Here is a 19,551-nt window from a genome sequence, read left to right on the forward strand (position 1 = left end):
CCCTTTTGCAATTCACGGTGGTTTTGGTTCTGCTCAATTGATCCATGACCATGCTTTCCCAAACAAGGGCCCGTGTGCCCATGGCTCTCCGAAGCCTGTCCCGGTCTGCGACCGCGTGCGTCATCCCGTTCAACTGCTCCTACATCTTGCTAACCTCTGCTGCTCTCTACAGTCGGACTCTGTCGTCTACTGTTCCCCGCGCCGAGAAGGATGGAGCTCTCAACAAGACCTCCCGTCACATCACCCAGCCCAAAGCCCAGGGTGCATCCCAGGCTATGCTCTACGCCGTTGGCCTCAAGGAGGAGGACATGAACAAGGCTCAGGTCGGCATCTCGTCCGTCTGGTTCAACGGTAATCCCTGCAACATGCACTTGCTCGACCTCAACAACAAGGTGCGCCAGGGTGTTCAGGAGCAGGGCTTGATCGGTTTCCAGTTCAACACTGTCGGTGTCAGTGACGCCATCAGTATGGGTACCTCCGGTATGCGCTACTCCCTGCAGAGTCGTGACCTGATTGCCGATTCCGTTGAGACTGTGATGGGTGGCCAATGGTATGATGCCAACATCAGTATCCCTGGCTGTGACAAGAACATGCCCGGTGTCCTGATTGCCATGGGTCGTATCAACCGCCCCAGTCTCATGGTCTACGGTGGTACCATCAAGCCCGGCTGCGCCAAGACCCAGAATAACGCCGATATCGACATTGTTTCCGCCTTCCAGGCCTACGGTCAGTTCTTGACCAAGGAGATCACCGAGCCCCAGCGCTTCGATGTCATTCGTCACGCCTGTCCCGGTGAGGGTGCCTGTGGTGGTATGTACACTGCCAACACCATGGCGACCGCTATCGAGACCATTGGTATGACTCTTCCTGGTTCTTCTTCCAATCCGGCCAACTCGCAGGCCAAGTACGTCGAGTGTCTGGCTGCCGGAGGTGCTATCAAGAGGCTGCTCGCCGAGGACATCCGTCCCCGCGACATTATGACTCGTCAGGCCTTTGAGGATGCTATGGTTCTCGTCATGATCACCGGTGGCTCCACCAACGCCGTCCTGCACTTGATCGCCATGGCAGATGCCGTTGGCATCAAGCTCACCATTGACGATTTCCAGGCCGTCTCTGATCGCACTCCCTTCCTCGCTGATCTGAAGCCGTCTGGTAAGTGGGTCCTCGCAGATTTGTTTAAGATCGGCGGAACGCCCGCTCTATTGAAGATGCTGCTCAGGGAGGGTCTGATCGATGGTTCCCGTATGACCGTTACCGGTGAGACTATGGCTCAGAATCTGGAGAAGGTTCCCGACTTCCCGGATGATCAGAAGATCATCCGTCCCTTCTCGAACCCCATTAAGAGCACCGGTCACATTCAAATTCTGCGCGGTTCTCTCGCCCCCGGCGGTAGTGTCGGTAAGATCACTGGTAAGGAGGGCACTTCCTTCACCGGAAAAGCTCGGGTGTTTGATGACGAGGATTCCTTCATCGCTGCTCTCGAACGCAACGAGATCAAGAAGGAGGAGAAGACTGTTGTTGTTCTCCGCTACCTTGGTCCTAAGGGTGGTCCTGGCATGCCAGAAATGCTCAAGCCGTCTTCCGCCCTGATGGGTGCAGGGCTTGGAAACTCAGTGGCGTTGATCACTGACGGCCGGTTAGCATTTCCCATTCCAATTTTGATAAGAGATCAATACTGACGCATTCATCTTGCAAATTCAGATTCAGTGGTGGAAGTCATGGCTTCTTGATCGGTGAGTCCTGTTTTTTCAGAGATCTTTGAAATGGACTAGACTGACATGAGTATAGGCCATATCGTTCCTGAGGCCGCCACCGGTGGTCCCATTGGACTTGTCCAGGATGGTGACGTGATTACCATCGACGCCGAGAAACGCGTTCTAGACCTCGAGGTTCCCGAGACGGAGGTTGCTGAACGCCGCAAGGCCTGGGAGAAGCGCAAGGAGGCCGGTGAGCTACCGTCAGGAGGCATGCGGATGCGCGGCACGCTGGGCAAATACGCGCGTCTTGTTTCTGATGCATCGCATGGGTAAGATTCCAAAAACACGCATGTACAGCCAAACAGACACTAACAGATCGCTCTAGGTGCATCACGGATGGAGTTTGAAGATATTAAGGCTTTCTGAAGTATACTTGCGGGTGCTCAGTCAGCAGAGTCCTGTTTTGCGAGTGATTTGCCCTCGGACGGTTCTAGTCAAAAAAGATTTCATGGGTTATTTGCTGACACGGGAAATCTCTCAATAACGCTGTTATCAGAATGTATTGAAAGAGGTGTTTGAATAGTATGTTGAAAAGGACCAATTGTATACCTTGAGCAATTAAATTTTGTTTCTTTTCGTTATTACGCACGTCTGCAAACATTCATTGGCCCGTTCTTCGTTTCCTTCGCTTCCGTCGCCTGCATCTCGAAATAGAAGCAGTTGTCTTCTTCTTTCCTTCACCTTCATCTGAAGGGTGCGCTGCATTTAGGCCTGGCTGCAAGGTTGCAGAACTTCTTTACGGTAGACTTGAGGCGTTATATAATTGCGGGTATGTCCATTTGCTGTGCAATGCTCGCAGGAGAACTTCTATGCGCCGACTCTATTTAACACTAGAAGAACCTATTTTCCGGAAGGATTAAGCGCCCTGCGAGTTCGTCATAAGCGGCCTCCACCTCACTGATTGTCTGACCCTGTACCCAGTAGCCCTTGCCATTAGGTTTCTCAGCAGCCGCAGCAGCAATGATACCCCATGCAACATCCTCCGGCGAGTTCTTCAGGGTGTTCGGGTTGGTTGTGGCCTCAAGACCCTCCACCATGGACGTCAAGGTCAACCAAGGAGCGACCCAAGAGACCGAGATTCCCGCCTCGATCACCTCACTGATCTGCGACGTGGCGCGACACAAGCCCAGCACCGCGTGCTTGCTAGCTGTATACAACGGCTGCGAAGACACTGGAACATAGGAAGCAGCCGATCCAGTGACCACAATGCGACCCCCACCGTGTTGTTTCATATGGTGGATGCCCAATTTGAGTCCAAAGATGACCGAGTTGACATTGATATCGATAAGATCTGTTGATGGCCGTTCCAGAGTATCTCCTTGAATGCTGCTGCGTTCATCGGCGAGGTCATTGTGTCGGACAGACGATTTCATCTGCGCCTGCTTTTCCTTATCGCGAGCTTGCAGTAGAGCGACTTCCGGGTTGACAGCCGCATTACAGACCATTAGGCTGATCGGGCCAAGTGTTTTGTTAACGTGGTCGAACAAGGCGACTTGCTGATCCCAATTGTTTACGTCACAGACTTGCCATGTTGCCTGTTTTCCAATTGCCTCACAAGCCTTCTTTAGATCTTCCTCGTGGAGGTCCACCAGGACTACGCGTGCATCATGTTGCGCCAGTAAGGCAGCTGTCGCGAACCCGATTCCTCGTGCAGCGCCGGTGACAAGAGCGACACGGTCATTAACCAGACTGTGGAGGGAGTCGCGACTGGGTCTAGGAGTGGATGCCATTGGTTGAAACGTAAAATCACCAGAGAACAGGTCTAAAGAAGAATGTTGACGGGGGTGAGTTTCAAGTCATTCATAGTCGAGCCCCGAAGCTGGCGCACCGCCCGGATCTGCCATGACCTCATGCGCCAAGACCCATGTGACGCCTAGGGCCAACTATACCCAAAATAACTCTGAAGTCTTGGGAAAGCCCTCTGGAATGAAATGGAAACTGACATACATAGCCGTAATTGGCCTGACTAGAATGTTATAGTATCTCTCTGACTATGCTATATACAAGCTAAACCGAGTATAGGATGCGAAAGCTTACTCCCGATAAGGGATTCGCATCAATGCCGTCTGCCCGGCGTAAGCTATCCTCTTTGACATGCAGTCTAGTTTCGTGGGTACACCGATTCTCAGCGCTCACTTTGATTTTGTTCGATGCGACACCCATCAGTCGCCCTGCTGAGATTAAAGAGATATCAGACGCCCTCCCCTTCCTCTCTTCCCCCCACGAGCAGCTATATGTGCGGCGCAGCATTGGTGATAGATGGAGGCAACACGGTCTAGATATTAAATGAGTTGAAGAGTTCCAATTCCTGATATCTGTACTTTTTTTCCCGGCGTCTATTGTTATACAAGCATAATATCAAAGTCCGCTTCCTTGGCAATTTCCTGCCATTGTACATCCCGGCCTTTGGCTTGCTCGCGTCTTTGCCAAAGCGCTTTGACAATCTCACAGAGTATGACCACATTTTGAATACCGTTCTGGCTCTTGCGATCGAACCAGGTAAGCATGCGACTCTGTAAATCTGGTCGCTGGCACTCGGCTGCAACGACGAAACTGGCCCAGTTGTAGGCGCAACCTCCTTTGTCATTCTTGAGTGTGTCCACTGCTTCTAATTCTTGAACTGCTTTCTCGACGAGTTCTTGGACTTCGTACAACGGTAAGCGGCGTAGTGTTCGGCGGAAATAGATAATTGTCGCATAGTAAAAGGAGTTCAGTGCATGCTGAATGATGGTTGAACCCGGGGCGTCGGGGAGGAGAGACATGGAAAGTTGAGATGTAACTGAAGTTCCAGTCTATCCAGTTCCTCTGTGGAGAGATTTGACTCGGAATCAAGTATGGTAGTCAGTTGTGCCAGGAACTGGACAAGTTGTGTTGTTACGCCGTGCGACCGCTCAAGATAATGACAAGGCCCATCAAGCAATGAAACAAGTTGCGTCGACATGGGTAAACTGCAGAGCGACGACAGAGACAGATAGCTTTGCAAGAGTCGTGATCTTGTGGGGCTTTCAAGCCATCCACCGTGGATCTCATTCTCAAGGAGACCGAGTCCGCCAGCGACATGCGCTCTCCACCTGCTCCTACGTCCGGACATCGCCTCGGCTGTGATACATGACAAAATAGCAACTAGTGTGGGCTCATCAACCCTTTTTGCGCGACCCAAATTTTCACGCAAATGACGCAAAGCCAGCTGGTCATGGCGCATGGCTAGCGACTGATACTGGAAGTCCCGTCGGAGATGGTAGAGGCTAAAAGCCGAAGACGCACATATGGCGTGGAAGATGGCGAGATGTATATTCGATTCCCCTGCAGCCGCATCCAGCCCTTTCAATGCCAGTGGCATGAAAACTGTCCTGCAGGGATTATCAGGGGAGTCCAGAAGCAGCATATTCCCACTGAGGAAGACAATCCAATGGTGGACCAATTCTGTCTCTGGCCGTGGCAGCTGCACCTGACTGATCGTCTTTAGGAAGGAGACGTCTGCTAATGAAGATCCAACTTTGAGGTCTTTTCGATGAATTCTATTCGTATCCAGAGCCCCGGCAGATAGTGGCCGGATGAAAAAGGCTGCAAGACCGCGAGAACCATCGCCCTGAGTGATATGGTCGGACGGCACCGGGGATGGCCGCTTGTCATGATTTGAGATTGAGGGTAAGGGGTACTCTACAGCCTGTTCACTCTTCCGTAGCAATTGCGAGTGACCGTCGACATTGACATGGTTCAAGTCGAACGAGTGATTGTTTTCCGTGCCGGACGCGGAGAAGACCGAAAATGGCCCCCGTCGCTGGGCAGATCCGTCGGAGCAGGCATCCAGTTCCGCTAAGAGAGCCGTCACGGCCGCAGAAGAAAAGCCATTTGGAGATTGCGGGGTTGAAGACAGTATCTGACGCCGCTGCGAGCGACTTCCAGGAGTTTGCGACCACCCAAGACGCAAGCCATACCCCTGACACTGCCAGCCACTGCGTCGGCAACGATGACAGTGCGGACGCTCGTCGTCGCACTTGACCCGGCGAGTTCGGCAGGTCCAGCAGCCAGTGAATGTCTTAGTGCGCAATTTGGGGACCTTCAATTTTCTCGAATGAGTGTCATTCGGCATCCCCACGTTTTGCTCGATGGTGGGCAAACCGTCAGGGCGATGGATGGGGCCAGACTGAATTTTGTCCCCACACCCCGGCGCACCGGCAGTCGCCGGTTCCTGACCCTATATGAGGCTGGACACGGGTGTTGACGTTGCCACATTTCAAGTCTCACGAATTGATCGAGAGATTCAATTCTGGCGGTGAGATTCCATTTGCTCCATCCAGTCATCCCGACGGTGATTATTGGTAGTTAAATTGTGAAATGCCTCTCCAAGTTTGGTTTGAGTACGCCGTGAATGCTATTGGTCCTTTTTGCTGTATTCTCGGTCGTGTTGGAGCTCCACGTATTGCTCCGCACCAAGTCCACGTTGCGAGTTCAAAGTCTCCTGGTCAATGAGAATGATTTGTCCGGTATTCTGGCCATCCAAGCCTCTGATCTCACGCGCGAACAACCGATTTGGCTCGGCATGTTTGGCCAGGACTCCTGCGGTTTGACTATCGGACGTTTCATTGATTGGGGGCGAGGAACTGGCAGTTCGCATCATTCCACCGAGACTCAGCCAATATCCCTGAGCCAGGCCATGATACCGGAAAAGCAGGCCGAGATCGTAGACTTGAATCAGGACGACAACGCCCAGAACTATGGCGATCGTCCATTCCCAAGGTAAGCGGGGTCCAGAGCCATAGATTTGCCAACGAATTGGGCCTTGATGTGTAGTGTTCCCCGGTATGTCCGTGTATGTCCATTCGAAAGAAGTGAACATGTCAGCAAAGATTGTACCAACCACTGCTGATATCGCTAAGCTTTCGCTGTATCCCCTGTTCAAACTCACAAGGCTATCGGCAACTGTCATGACAAGCGATGTGAGGTTCACAATCTGGGGAGCCGACGACAGATTCTGAAGGTTAGGCAAAAACGCCTGGAACCAGTCGGCGCCTTCAGTAGCTATAGAGAGATCGTCCCCGGAGCCTCCTAGCTTGGTAATACCAGTGTTCATACCTTGGCCCCAATTGGTGATACTATAACTGTAGTCTCCGGTCCCATCATAAAGCCACTGCTGAAGTGCGATTTGGGCATTTTCAATTGATACTAAGCACCGCACACCCCCAAAAGAGTCGTTCAACGTGGATGGTCCAATATTCAGTGATATTGTAGCGTTTTCAGTTGCAGCAACTGTCCAGGAATTGACCGCACTTCCATTGACCGAGAGGCATTCTGTTTCGAGCAAGAGACCGGGAACCTTCAGCGTGGCGTACCACCCGCTCGAATATCTCGCCCACTTGTGTTTATTCGATGTCGATTGTTCATTATACATAGCAGCGGCTACCTCACCGTGAACTGCCATAGTCTGTATCCTGGAGGTTGAAACATTGATGACATTGATGGCGGTGAACTCAGCAACCTGGTTATTTCCGAGAGACTGCCAGCCAGGCTCCTGGTTGAAAGTATCGTAGATCTGGCTCATTGCAACTTGAGACCGAGCGGCTGACATTGATTGAGCCTAGATTATCTTAGTATCGTCTTCACCAGCGGCTGTGTGTCAAGACACCAACCATTTGCCATGACACGGGTCCGCCTATCCGTAGCATATTCCATGATTGCGCCCACATCGACATTCGACTGACACTGCCAATACGCGAGGTTTGATTTGAGAAAAAGAATCGGTCATCCGGAAAATGTGGTTCCTCGAACCTGGTGTCCGGCCACCACCGCGTTTTTGGTATAAGGATTGTATTCATAGCAGCACCAAGAAGAATCACGCTGACCCCTATGAACAATGAGCTTAGTAGTCGAAACCAGTTGTTCCAAGACCTTCCAGCCAGAGCCTCGGATTTCCGACGATCGAGGAAATTTCTTAAAGCTGTCCACGGCTGATTGAACTCATCGAACAATTCTAGATCAGAAAGAGTTGCTCCTCTTGAACCCTTTTGAATCATCCAGCTTGTCAGGAGAGTTGAAGCTATATGAGATAGTGCTTCTTGATTAAACATTCCGAGTAATTGATTGAGCACACCGATAGCCGTGAGCTGGAGATCCTGGTCGACCCCGATGCCGGCGAGGATACGGGAGGATAGATCCCAGGGTTCGCCACGTGCACCTAATACAATTGCTCTGTACTGTGTCAGTCCTGTCGAGCAATGTATAAGGCATCTCAACCAGTGGTATCTCACCCTGTAATAATTGTAATCGTGATCAATCTTAGCAAGGTAATGCGGGTCAACGTTGCCCAGTCATCTCGTAGCCGATACGGCTCCTCGCCTGAGGGGTCTTTGACCAGGTGTTTCCACTTCCATCCTCTTGGCGTTTGGATATCATCATGGGTGGGTCCGCGGTCGACTTCTGTCGGGATTTGCTGCTGTTGAGCCCGCAGGCCATCTAGCATTGATGGTGATTCATCCGGCTGGCCAAGTAGGTGTGTTGATGATCGCGTTGGCGGCAGATTAGACAGTGAGATCTGGCTGTCACTTGAGCCCCTAGGCGCATTCATCTCAAGCGAAGTCACTTGAGTGTAGTCCGGATCAAAGAGCCAAGTAAAAGACCTCAATGGTTGTGCTTCGGCGTGCAGCGACCTCGCATAATATGTTATTCTTGATGCGCACCGCGTAGCAGAAAGTAAACATTGCTCATAAAGCTGACTAGATAGATCGGAGTACCTGGGTCTGGGATTAGCGGAGCGGGATTTGAGTTCAAATCCCGGGTCATTTCCGTCTAACCATAAACTGACTGGTGATCGATACTGCGGCTGCTCGCTGTCCCCTTTTAGCCGGTATTAAATGAATGCTAAAGCTGCTCGGGCATCTTTGGGCTCATTTAATAAGGCCAAAACATGACCTTGTTATCAAACCATTTTGATAGTATTTTCTCTTTTTGACGCCTGAATAGTGCATCCCATTATAAGAAGGGCTTCTTCGGTACTAACCATGTCAGCCCTCTTCCTAGCATATCCTGCAAGACAATTCTCTAGACTCGAACCAATCTCTATAGAGCCTGGAGGAGAAGGAAACAGTAAAGTGACAAGTCGCCTTTTTGGGGACTCGCAATTGGTACCCTGAAGGTCGCACCTAACCTACTCAGCGTATGTAATTTCTGTCTCGTTCCAACAATAAGTTGGCGTGTCTGACCATCGCGGACTTGAGTACTATGAGAAGTTGTCAACGCGTAAACTCGGACCGATAGACTATCGGCCCTTCGCGCAAACCATCATGTTGGTGTGATCGAGACCTTCTAGAGGGTATAGAGGTATATTTACTCGGTCTTTGCGGTGTATAATAATCCTCGAATCGAGCTAGTCTTCAATACGAAGATTCGAAGGCTGTAAATGGATTACTATAGAGGTCAATTCATTGGAAGAGAATGGGACTCTATATATATCAGAGGAAAGACTCCATAACATAGCTTGGGGGGAACTTCAGCATTCCATCACTTACAAGACGTGAAAAGCCGATTAATCATCTAATAAGAAAGAGGTCTCTATAATCACGTTACAAAGCGTGATTTCCTAGCATTTGTTCCTTCAAATATTAGGCGGTAGCAGTACGGGTTCTTATCGCGGTAAATGTGAGGAAAGTCAAAAACTAAAAATTGAAGAGGCTGACAGGCCCGAGTATCGGGGCGATCAATTAGGTAGCTTAGGCCGCCATACTTTCGGCGATGACTTCCTGAAGCGGCAATTCCTAGTCACTTTGATTACAGGAGCCTGCATTGCCTCCTACTGTAGATCAAATCGGGGGAAGCGTTTTGCAGAGATACCTTGCAATTTCAGAGACGACACCATTTGTCAAAAACTATTGAATGGGTTGCATAGTATGCAGAAATATTTGCAAGACTGATGCCTCATTAAATCAAGGGGAGCTCTTGAGGGGAGTCAACCCCCCATCCGGCCTGAAAGCTCGCACCAAAGTTTCAGACGCAATGGTGGACGGGCAGCCAAACTCAATTTGCAGTCTAACATGAAGCCTGGTCACCACACCCTTAGCCACCTCTATGCCTAATTCACACTTCTTCGCACTCGGTCGGCCGGAAAAGAAGTTTCGACGGCTTAAGACAGGCAATCAGCATGGAATGACCTCAGGATGGGGTTAAGTCCTAAGTTTTCTGTTCAGGTGTTTGTATGCACGGAAAATGTCTAAGGGTGGCGCAGGTCATCGAGATCGGCAAGAGATCACTTCGCGAATTTGGGTCTCGACGAAAGCCTGTATTGGAAATTCCTTCAGTATCTCTTCTGGTGATGGATCTAGTGTGATGGGCTTCAGAAAAAGAGATTAGGCTTCAACAAGGCTGTGAATATGTCAAAACCTGTTTTGCTTATGCTAGACGTATATCAATCTCGACAATTCTCATCACTAACTCTCGTATGAATTCTTATGACCCGTTTCTGAGACGCAATAACATGAGTAAGACTCTGAGAATAGCGGTAAATTTTTGTCTAATTAGTTTTCTGACGTCGCTTTATGATGCAAGTCACGCTATATAATAGTGGCTGTGTGAGCGTCATTCGGTCAATATTATCTAAGGTCGTCTGCAGTCATACCCGAAATCAGAGAATCCCAAAATATGCCAAAGATCAGTGACACTATCCGCGCAGTACCTTGAGAAGTTTAGATTGGCGCTCGTTTCTTGGGCCCTCGGTCCCATGAGGCTGGCCATGTACACATTCGTGTCGATTTTGCCTAGGACTATGAGATAAATAGCGGACTTCCGCTTCCACGACATGAGAAAAGTTTCAGAGGTGCCATGTATCTGACCCTGAGACCCAAGCAACCTTCTTCAGCTTCATCATTTTAGAGCACATGCTTGAATGCCTCATCAATGCCTCTGAGGCAAGTGAGGTCTGGTGTAACGTTATACCAATGCCACTCCGACTGCGACGGTCATCATCATCAGCACTGGTGTCGTTGCTTTGAGTGCTTCCGCAACTAGGACTGAATCGACTGGTACCGCTACCTCTAGCGAAGTTGCTGCTACTTCGACTTCAACTTCGACTTCAGCCGGGATTGCTTCCCCTCACCCGTTCTCCAATTTGGCTATCAATTATGTTCGATTTCCGCTTGGATCTGCGGCTGGGGTTTTGTCTAAGCTAGACAACAGGTTTGTGTATATTGTTGACCGGCACCATCACGTACGAGATCTGTAGAGGTCGCTTGCATCCCTGGATGATGAATTGCGGTGCCCCTTCCCGCTCTTCATTTTTCTTTGCTTCTTCACGGCATAGAAGCCAACTTCCTTGCCAAACTGCTTGATGGTCAAACCATGTTCAACGCATGGCAAGTTTCCGTGAATGATATTGAGTACCGTAAGTATGCGTAATTTCTCTATTGGGAAGTTCTCGTAGCATTAAGGTTACATGACATGACACTAAGAGAGCGCCCTAGTCAACAAGCCTCGCATGCGCAAGAGACTTTTCTATATACAGGGACAGAAGCAATAAAAAAGTACAAAACCAGTTGCACACCCCGTTCCTAACCCACGCAGAAATGCGAAACATGGATGCTTGGAGCGCCAGAGTGAAGTGATCTCAGGGGAAAAGAGTAAATAAAGCCGTTGTAATACATCGCAGGTTGAAAGGCAAAAGTTTGGAGGCGGGTTACCGCGTGTCGTCGTGGGCAAGAGGGTATGGATGGTTCGAATCACCAAAGGGGAGGGATGAAACTGGACATGCCAGCTACTTTAGAAGAGGGCCTTTCGCGTCACCTGCGAAATGTTAGCAAACTGGAAATGAGTTATTGACACGCGGGTAAATTCGGACGTACCGCCCAAGCACCAGCAATCGAGGCTACAATGCCTCCGGAAATCATCATCGGCTTCAAACCGCGTGTGCTCTTGAAAAGCATCCCGCTCAAAGCACCAGCAACAACACTGTTGGCGGAATCATGCTTGCCACGCGCGTATCCAATTGCCGAGTTGAATCCGTTATAAACCATCGCAACGACACCGGCGGAGTTACCGAGGAACGGACCGCGGCGGGTGACCGAGTTAAGAACACCATTCAAGCGAATCTTAGGCGGTGCGGTAGATGGTGTTTTGTTCAATCCTTCTGCGAGACCCCACGCGCCTCCGATGGTCAACGCAGCCAGATATGTGGTGCCGGCACCGTAGCAAAGGTCGTCGGACCAGCCGCGAGACGGCAGCACGGAACGCGAGCCAGGAAGTTGATCAAGGGCGGAGTCTTCGAGGGTAAGGTAGTCGAGGGTGTCTTGGTTGAGACCAGCCAAGGGGTGCAGCTGGGTTGGGTCGATGGAGACTTCAGAAAGGAAGGAAGTAGCATCTTGCGCGTTGGAAGCGTCGAAGGCCGAGGGCGCTTGGCCATCCTTACGACCACCGAGGGAGTCCCAGATTGCCATGATGAGAGAAGGATCGGAAAAGATAAGGTGGATTAAATTACAAGACGAAGTGAAGAAGATGGCTGATGGTCCCTTGAATCATTGCTCCACCGACTGGAGCCAGCAAAAACTTTCGGTCCCGTGACTAACGCGGAAAAGTAGTTTACCCGACACTATCCCGATTGGGATTCCCACTTTGATTGTCGCCTCAGGCAGCGCGGGGAGCTCAGTCCGAATTTGATATCTTGTCCTATTTGACGAGTGCTTTGTTCTGCGAAAGCAAGGGCATGTGGAAACGCACTGGTCATGCAAAGTGAGGCTTTTCAAGGTGCCCAGGGTGCACCTTCCGTCTCTATGGAGGAACTTGTGCAAACTGTACAATTCTTGTCCGAAAAGACCCTGCAAGACATCGCGAAGGGCCCATTAGTCAAATTTACAGCGTCAACTGATGACAGCGAGTCAGTGTATCGGAAGAGATTGGATGAATTGATTGAAAGTGCTAACAATGTACTAACAGAAAAGTGAACCGGGTTTGGCAGTCACTGATTCAGACTGCATCAGACCCATCTCTGTCCCACCAGCATACATCGGCAGCTTACCACGCTTTGTCGGCGTTCGTTGATGCTGCTGTTACTTCTCAACACCACTGTACCCAGCAATTGGCCCTGGAATCCGGGACTTGGTTAGCCATATTCGATATCTATTTGAGTCGATACGAAGATGCCAAGCCGAAGCCCTTGAAGCAGCTGCTTGGCTCGATTACCACTATTCTGGTTAAATATTACCGAGGCGACCAGAGAACCAATGTTCAAAAAGCTGTAGCCGAGGCAATCCTGCCCAGTGTTGTTCTTGGTGAACCCCGTTCCCGGCTGAAAGGTTCCCTTGTCTGTCTAGAGATTTTCCTCCGGAAGGGAGCTATCTTGCCATCTGAATTGATCTCCTTGTTGCAGATTTGGCTCGCAGAGAACCGTGCAAAATGGGTTTCGGTATTTGAAAAGGACCATGATGCGCTATATTCTGGCTTCTCCGAGCCTTTCACAATTACAGCCGGAGTCCCGTCGGAGGAACTGGCCACAAAGATTTTTATCCTTGGTCTATTGACTCAAACTAATAATCGCCAAATGTCCGGCACAAGTGGTAGCGTGCTGGCTGCCTTTCTGCAAAAGTTGAAGGGTAGATCATTCGGCCAGCAGGTGTCCCACTTCTGGGTGAGCCCTGTTCGGCACATGCTTTTGCAAAACACGGATAATTTGGAGTCACTTTCGGCGCAAATTCTCCATCCTTTATTCACAGCTGATCCACACGGTTTCATGTCTTTTGTCGAAGCTCTTCCATTGCGAAATCTGCTTGCGGGCGATATGGCAGATGCTGCGCAGTCAGAGTATATGCTTTTGTTTGCCTCCTTACAGATGGGCAAGAAAGCCAATCTTGTACACGAAGATTGTAAGTCAATTTACATTAGTTTCATGGCCAAACTCTAACATGCGCAGATGATTCCTCGAAGCAAAATGATACTAAACAGGGCCCTCGAAAACTGGTGTTGAACAGTCAAGTCATTGGCAAATTCTTGCTTCACCGTGAGCCCAATATTAGAATCGCTGCCTTATCTTTGTTGGTGACAACCTTCTCAACGGTCAAGCCCTTCACAACGATTGCAACTACCTCCATTCTGCGAGCACTCCCATCAATGCATGCCGGCTCTGATTCTTATACCCGAGGCGAGATAATGAGCCTGACCCGCAAGTTTCTCATCCGTCTGAAAAGTGGAATTTTGAAAGAGGGCATCTCGGACGCAGCTGTGCCAGCTACTGGCAAGGAGCCATCGGGCTGGGTCCGAAGTGATGAAGAGACGAAGGAATTTTTGAAGGCATACATTCAATTCCTTGAAAGTGATCTTGTGGCGACTGCATCATATCCACGCCACGCAAGTGCGCTGAGGGCCCTGAAACTTTTGTTGCAGTCTGGTCTTGATCCACGAACTGATATTGCTCCACTCAAGTCAGAAGTTGAGACTCGCTGGAAGCTGCACGTGGATGTATTTGGCCCACGTTTGCTCAGATTACTAGTGGATCTGCTGTTAGACCCTTTCGAAGAGGTTCGACAGACATCCCTCTCTATTCTGAATCTCTTCCCTCGGCAGGTATTGCTGAGTGGGCTTATTGATACAACTGAGCAACAGCCAACAATCGGAACAAGGTTGACCGATGCCTTGGCTCGTGCGGAAAGTATCGCGAGCAAGACAAGTCGTGCGGACAATGCGGACACTGTCGCTCGTCTCTATCACATTCTGTTCTGTGCTGCCACCAGCTCCGACGAAGACTCGAATTGGTGGGCAACGAAGCAATCTGTGGTGAACACCATCTTGACAAAGTTGGAAGAACGACTTCTGTCTTCCGGTGGTCTCTTCAACTCTACTATGCGGGGAGCTCCTCTTCATGGCTACATGTCTGGTCTTAGGTATTTTTTACCCCGAGGATGATCTGTGAGATTGGACGTTATCACTGACAACTAATCCAGATATATTGTTCTTATGCCAAAGTTTTACTCTTTGCTTTCGTCGGATTCTGATCTCATTGCGTGGAAATCTGTCCATGATCGGATTGTTACTATTTGCGACAAGGTTTGGCAGGAAGTCAAGCCCGTACTTTGCATCGACTCTCCTGAGGGTCACACCGATGAGCCGACTGAAGATCTCTCAGTGGGGCCAAAGGACATTCTTTCCTATTCTTGGAGAGCTCTGCGCGAATCAAGGTCTGCTTTTTTCTTTCAGTCGAAATGAGCTTATAGCTAACCGAAACAGTATGCTGCTTCACGCCACGCAGTTTAATACTACATACGGTCCAGATGACGGCAATGGACTTCAACTTGCCGATTTCGAGGCGGTTGGAAGGACTAGTTTTACACAACTGGCTGAGCTGCGTCATCGAGGAGCCTTCTCTACTGTCTCACAGACGTTCGCCACATGCTGCCAACGGTGTAGCGACTCAAAGGACGTATCTATCCAAGAACTGCCTAAACTGTGGTACCAGGAAGCCAAAGCAACTATCTTCGAGTCGGCCGCGAAGCTCACCCGAAGATCCGCTGGTTTGCCTGCGCTGGTTACAGGTATCTTGGTTGCCAGTCCTGGGTCGGCATTCTTCAAGCAAGCTTTGGATGAGCTTCACGAGATTGCACGATTGCCTGTGGAGTACGATAAGAACCAGCAGTATCGGGAGCTACCACAGGTTCATGCGATGAACTGTTTGAAAGAGATCTTCACGAACACAAAACTCGGTCCCTTCACGGAGAGCTTCATTATGCCTGCACTGACTTTGTCTGCTGAGCGGCTCGGGTCACCTATGTAGGTTATTCTTGCTGAATTCTTGCTGTTTGATGATGACAGTCGCTAACTACTGAACAGTTGGGCACTCCGAAATTCCGGGTTGATGCTCTTCCGAGCTCTATTAATCCGAATGTGCCGGCTGGTTCCCGGTGTCGGAGCTGGTTTCGGTGGCATCTCTGGATCAGAACCTGGGTCTAAGATCTCTTTCCCCAAATATCCTGGTCTCCCAGACCTCTTGTCAAAACTTCTCGCGTCGACAAAGGGGACAGTCACTGAAGGCACCGACATCATAACGGAACGGATTTTCCCTGCCCTGAGAGTTGATCGGAGAGAAGATCCCCACATTCCCCGACAATTATGATACTTTGCTTTGCGACCTTGTCCGAGAGCATTTGAAGAGCCCCGTTTGGGGAATCCGCGAACACGCCGCACGTGTCTATGCTTCTTTATTGAATCGTACAAACATCCTTGAGGACGTGTGCAGACTTGCTGATCAGCTTCAGGGCAACGCCACCGAAAACTTAGTTCACGGCATATCACTCTGTGTCCGATATGCTCTGCGTCGATTCGCAGCGACTACAGACGTTTTTTGGACTTGTAAGTATCCTAATCTCGTTCTCTGGTCCGATATTCTAATGAACACAGCACATGCCGATGAGATTCTCGCTACTGTTCGTCATGTTTTGGCGACCCTATTCCCGGTTGCCAAGTCTCCCTTCACGGCAACTGCCCTCGTCGAGATTCTTAGTGACACTCTCGAGCGGAGCTTCGAGGCCTGTACTGAAGGTATAACATCGTTTTGCCCCGGGGCGGGGTTTCATGCTAACGAGGAACAGACCGACTCGCTACGTCTATTGATGAGATCTGCGCGGAACACGATATAGACGGCATTTTGAGTTACGCGTTCAATGGCTCCCAGGCCGGATGGAATCTTGAAAGCAAGACTCGGGCATCTTCGCTCCTGAGGAGAGCTCTCTCGTGGTGCACGATACTGAAGATGCTTGCTCTAAGGCAGTGGAGCGAAATCTCAGGAGTCTATCGCGATGTCTCAGAGGTAGATGCTGATGCCGCTACTTGGATCCTGGAACAATTGGAGGAGAAAGTCGACAAGGTCGAAAGATTCCGGAAGCCTCTTCTCGACTTGTATGCTTTCGTCATTTTGAATGATGCTCCGTCGTCGGCAAAGACAGCGGCCGTGTCGAATCTCGCGTCAATTTTGGAAGAGCTGCTTTCCTGTCAGGAAAGTACCCTGTCAGGACTTGCATTGCCTTGTGATGATCTGACGAAGGCTTTCCGGCCCGAAGCAGATATCAAGTCATGGAACAGACACGCCACAGACAGCGCACTTCGTCTTCAGGGCTGCCTCCTTGCAATTAGAGGCTCTTCAAATGATGGACACCCCCTATCATCAATCAAACAGGACATACATAGCTGGATTGTGAAGCTACGCTCTGCTCTCAGTGAGGAAGTCGAGTTTACGACCCGCTTCGCGGCTGTACAATCTCTTCACAGCTTTTCACGTTCTTTGCGCCCATCTGGAAGCTCTCCCCGGGCAGACTCATCATTACTGGATATCTATCTGATTATGTATGACATGCTTAATGATGATGACGAAGAATTAAGGGACATTGCCGCGTCAACTGCTTCGTGGGTACTATCATACTCGTCAGTTTCGCCGAATGCCGCCGTCGCTCTTGGCCCACTGAATGCGAGTGCTCTCTTGGCCAATTTCATCCTTGACCAATACTCAGACTCTGTACAGCTTACTCGACGAGTGATCTGCTACTTGACCGGGCAAGAGCCTCGCATCAGTGGCTCTGATGACCAGACCCATCTTATCGCTGTATCAGAGCTACTGACTGAATATTGCCAAGATCGCACTGCTCTCTTCGTCGAAGAGAAGCAAAATTTGTTCATTGATGAGGTCCGCGAGTTAGATGTTTGGTCTCCTGCTCTAAAACAACTAAAGAGAAACGCGTATCCTGAAACCCTGGTGCGTCAGATCTCTAGCTGGGTGTCTGAGGGATTGGGTCATCTGTCCGCACACATTGCTCAAGAATCTGGTCAAGATGGACTTCTCGGTTGGGTCTCAAGGCCCGAGTCATTTACACTTGGTGTCCGTCTAATTAGTATTTCGTCAGCACTCGCATCCCCGAGCTTTGAGGCTCCAGAGCTGATGGATGTTGAGCAACAACAATTGAGAAAGCAACTCCAGACGTTACTGAGCGTTAGCAAAAGTGCTGCGGTTCATGACGAGTGGCTGGTCAGGATTCGATCTGGTCTCTGTTAGGGGAGAAACTGGCTGCAAAAAGAATTAGGTATAGACAAAACACTCATAGACAATTGCATGAAAAGTACTGAAGATTAGTCTCCCAAAAGTGTGCTTCACTTGAAGGCCAATACGCGTTTACTCAAACCCATCATCTCCCCTTTACAGTCACCCAACGCACGCTGCTTTCACCAACACACCCGTCGAGAGCTCGTCCACAACGCGGTTGGCAGTGTAAAACATTCCCCGGAACACGCCACCTCATCTTCAATCCTCGTCGTGCCAGGTACTCATGAACTCATGACACTCAGCACACTGGAGTACAAATTCACCGATTCACTAAACGACATCTTACTATTCGACAGGTCGTCCTTGCCAGGAAGTGCCTCTTCTAAAATGCGTGAAAATACACTAACTGCAGTTATCATCGGGTTTCTAATGGCACTAATCCTCATAGCTTGTGCCGGCTGGTTCATTGCGAAATTCCGTGTCAAACGTGCATTTAAGGCAGACCGCGAGTTGACTCAAGATACTGAGAAAGGACTCAAACACACCCACATCCCAAAAAACAACAAGAGGGGCTGGGTCCGACCACCCAGGAAGGAAACCATTATCTCAAGACCCAACTACGTCTTGTTCACGGATGGCGACGGACGCAGGATTCGCCGTGGATGTCGATTAGCCCAAGTCCAGAAGGTTTCTCCGAAGCATCAGAAACAAACTCAGAACGAGAGCAAGATAGATGGTCCGGGCAACCAAAACAAAGGGAACAAGCAGTACAGCAAGGACGAAAAGAAGGATGATCAGAAAAACGAGGACAAGAAAAACGAGGACAAGAAAAACGAGGACAAGAAAAACGAGGACAAAGAAAACGAGGACAAGAAAAACGAGGACAAGAAAAACGAGGACAAGAAAGATGAGGACAAGAAAAGCGAGGACAAGAAAAGAGCGGACAAAAAAAGCGCGGACAAAAAAAGCGAGGACAAGAATAGCGAAAACAACGACGACCAAAAAACCAGTTCTCAAAACCGTCCAGCTAATCAGAAAGTTGAGAAGAAAGATTCCTGGGGAGTTTGGGAATCGGTCATTGAAGCTAAGCCGGACGACCAGAAGAAGTCCGGCTCCAATAAGGGCAATCAGGAGAACCAAGGTCACAGCAAGTGGAATGAACAAAACGACTGGAGCTTCGGCAACCATAAAAAACAGGACAATCACGATCAATGCCATTGGGATGAACAAAATCAATGGAATTACGGCCGTTATGGAGACCAGTACAACCAAGACCAGGACAACTGGCAACAAAACCAATGCAATGGCGACAACGAGAATGATCAGAAGAATTATTACCACAACTGGGAGAGCAGAAACGACGACAACTATAACAAATGGAACAGTGAGAATGATCAGAAGAATTATTACCACAACTGGGAGAGCAGGAACGACGACGACTACAACAAATGGAACAGTCAGCTGGGCCCCGAGGACTCTATTAGCAACCAAAAGAGAAAAACCAATGGAGGCGATCGTTATCGTCATGGGAAGCGCAACAACCGATCACACCGCGTGTCTGCGAATAAGACATTAGCAAATAACCGCAATGAAATTCACCGAAACAGTCGAATGGGATGGTCCAGCAAGCATAAACGGGGCCTACCGCCGAGTGATCAAGGAAAATCCAAACATGATAAACCGAAATCGGACCGGAGCAAGAATTATGACAACGCCATGAACTCGCAAGTCCCGATGGACGACCAGAAGAAGAATGAAGGGAAAGTATTACCGGAGAAATGGTAGGCTTCGGCTCCA

The 19,551-nt window shown here is 49.8% G+C and overlaps 8 protein-coding genes across 8 annotated transcripts; 4 read left to right on the forward strand and 4 right to left on the reverse strand.

Annotated features, from left to right (window-relative positions):
• Positions 1–50: 50 nt before the first annotated feature.
• Positions 51–2,104, forward strand: ilv3 (dihydroxy-acid dehydratase ILV3; the record flags this gene model as incomplete). The annotated part of the gene is made up of 5 exons (XM_056966970.1): positions 51–115; positions 173–1,636; positions 1,702–1,733; positions 1,789–2,026; positions 2,083–2,104. 5 exons carry the CDS (start codon positions 51–53, stop codon positions 2,102–2,104), a joined length of 1,821 nt encoding a protein of 606 aa, XP_056821724.1.
• A 483-nt stretch (positions 2,105–2,587) lies between these two features.
• On the reverse strand, positions 2,588–3,487 carry N7477_005308 (uncharacterized protein; the record flags this gene model as incomplete). The annotated part of the gene is made up of 1 exon (XM_056966971.1): positions 2,588–3,487. The coding sequence occupies one exon, from the start codon at positions 3,485–3,487 to the stop codon at positions 2,588–2,590; it is 900 nt and encodes a 299-aa protein (XP_056821725.1).
• Positions 3,488–4,099: 612 nt separating this feature from the next.
• N7477_005309 (uncharacterized protein) lies at positions 4,100–4,519 on the reverse strand (the record flags this gene model as incomplete). Its single annotated transcript, XM_056966972.1, has 1 exon — positions 4,100–4,519. One exon carries the CDS (start codon positions 4,517–4,519, stop codon positions 4,100–4,102), a length of 420 nt encoding a protein of 139 aa, XP_056821726.1.
• Positions 4,520–5,525: 1,006 nt separating this feature from the next.
• N7477_005310 (uncharacterized protein) lies at positions 5,526–5,759 on the forward strand (the record flags this gene model as incomplete). Its single annotated transcript, XM_056966973.1, has 1 exon — positions 5,526–5,759. The coding sequence occupies one exon, from the start codon at positions 5,526–5,528 to the stop codon at positions 5,757–5,759; it is 234 nt and encodes a 77-aa protein (XP_056821727.1).
• A 373-nt stretch (positions 5,760–6,132) lies between these two features.
• N7477_005311 (uncharacterized protein) lies at positions 6,133–7,299 on the reverse strand (the record flags this gene model as incomplete). Its single annotated transcript, XM_056966974.1, has 1 exon — positions 6,133–7,299. The coding sequence occupies one exon, from the start codon at positions 7,297–7,299 to the stop codon at positions 6,133–6,135; it is 1,167 nt and encodes a 388-aa protein (XP_056821728.1).
• A 4,202-nt stretch (positions 7,300–11,501) lies between these two features.
• N7477_005312 (protein transporter TIM23) lies at positions 11,502–12,175 on the reverse strand (the record flags this gene model as incomplete). The annotated part of the gene is made up of 2 exons (XM_056966975.1): positions 11,502–11,525; positions 11,585–12,175. The coding sequence occupies 2 exons, from the start codon at positions 12,173–12,175 to the stop codon at positions 11,502–11,504; spliced, it is 615 nt and encodes a 204-aa protein (XP_056821729.1).
• Positions 12,176–12,508: 333 nt separating this feature from the next.
• On the forward strand, positions 12,509–17,766 carry N7477_005313 (Armadillo-like helical; the record flags this gene model as incomplete). Its single annotated transcript, XM_056966976.1, has 9 exons — positions 12,509–12,612; positions 12,672–13,597; positions 13,645–14,611; positions 14,672–14,905; positions 14,955–15,494; positions 15,555–15,795; positions 15,980–16,073; positions 16,122–16,262; positions 16,313–17,766. The coding sequence occupies 9 exons, from the start codon at positions 12,509–12,511 to the stop codon at positions 17,764–17,766; spliced, it is 4,701 nt and encodes a 1,566-aa protein (XP_056821730.1).
• A 375-nt stretch (positions 17,767–18,141) lies between these two features.
• N7477_005314 (uncharacterized protein) lies at positions 18,142–19,539 on the forward strand (the record flags this gene model as incomplete). The annotated part of the gene is made up of 1 exon (XM_056966977.1): positions 18,142–19,539. The coding sequence occupies one exon, from the start codon at positions 18,142–18,144 to the stop codon at positions 19,537–19,539; it is 1,398 nt and encodes a 465-aa protein (XP_056821731.1).
• Positions 19,540–19,551: the final 12 nt, after the last annotated feature.

This window comes from Penicillium maclennaniae, assembly GCF_028827695.1.
Source record: "Penicillium maclennaniae strain IBT 15551 chromosome Unknown utg000005l:1.0-2652337.0:1.0-2654196.0, whole genome shotgun sequence".
NCBI classification, from domain to species: domain Eukaryota; kingdom Fungi; phylum Ascomycota; class Eurotiomycetes; order Eurotiales; family Aspergillaceae; genus Penicillium; species Penicillium maclennaniae.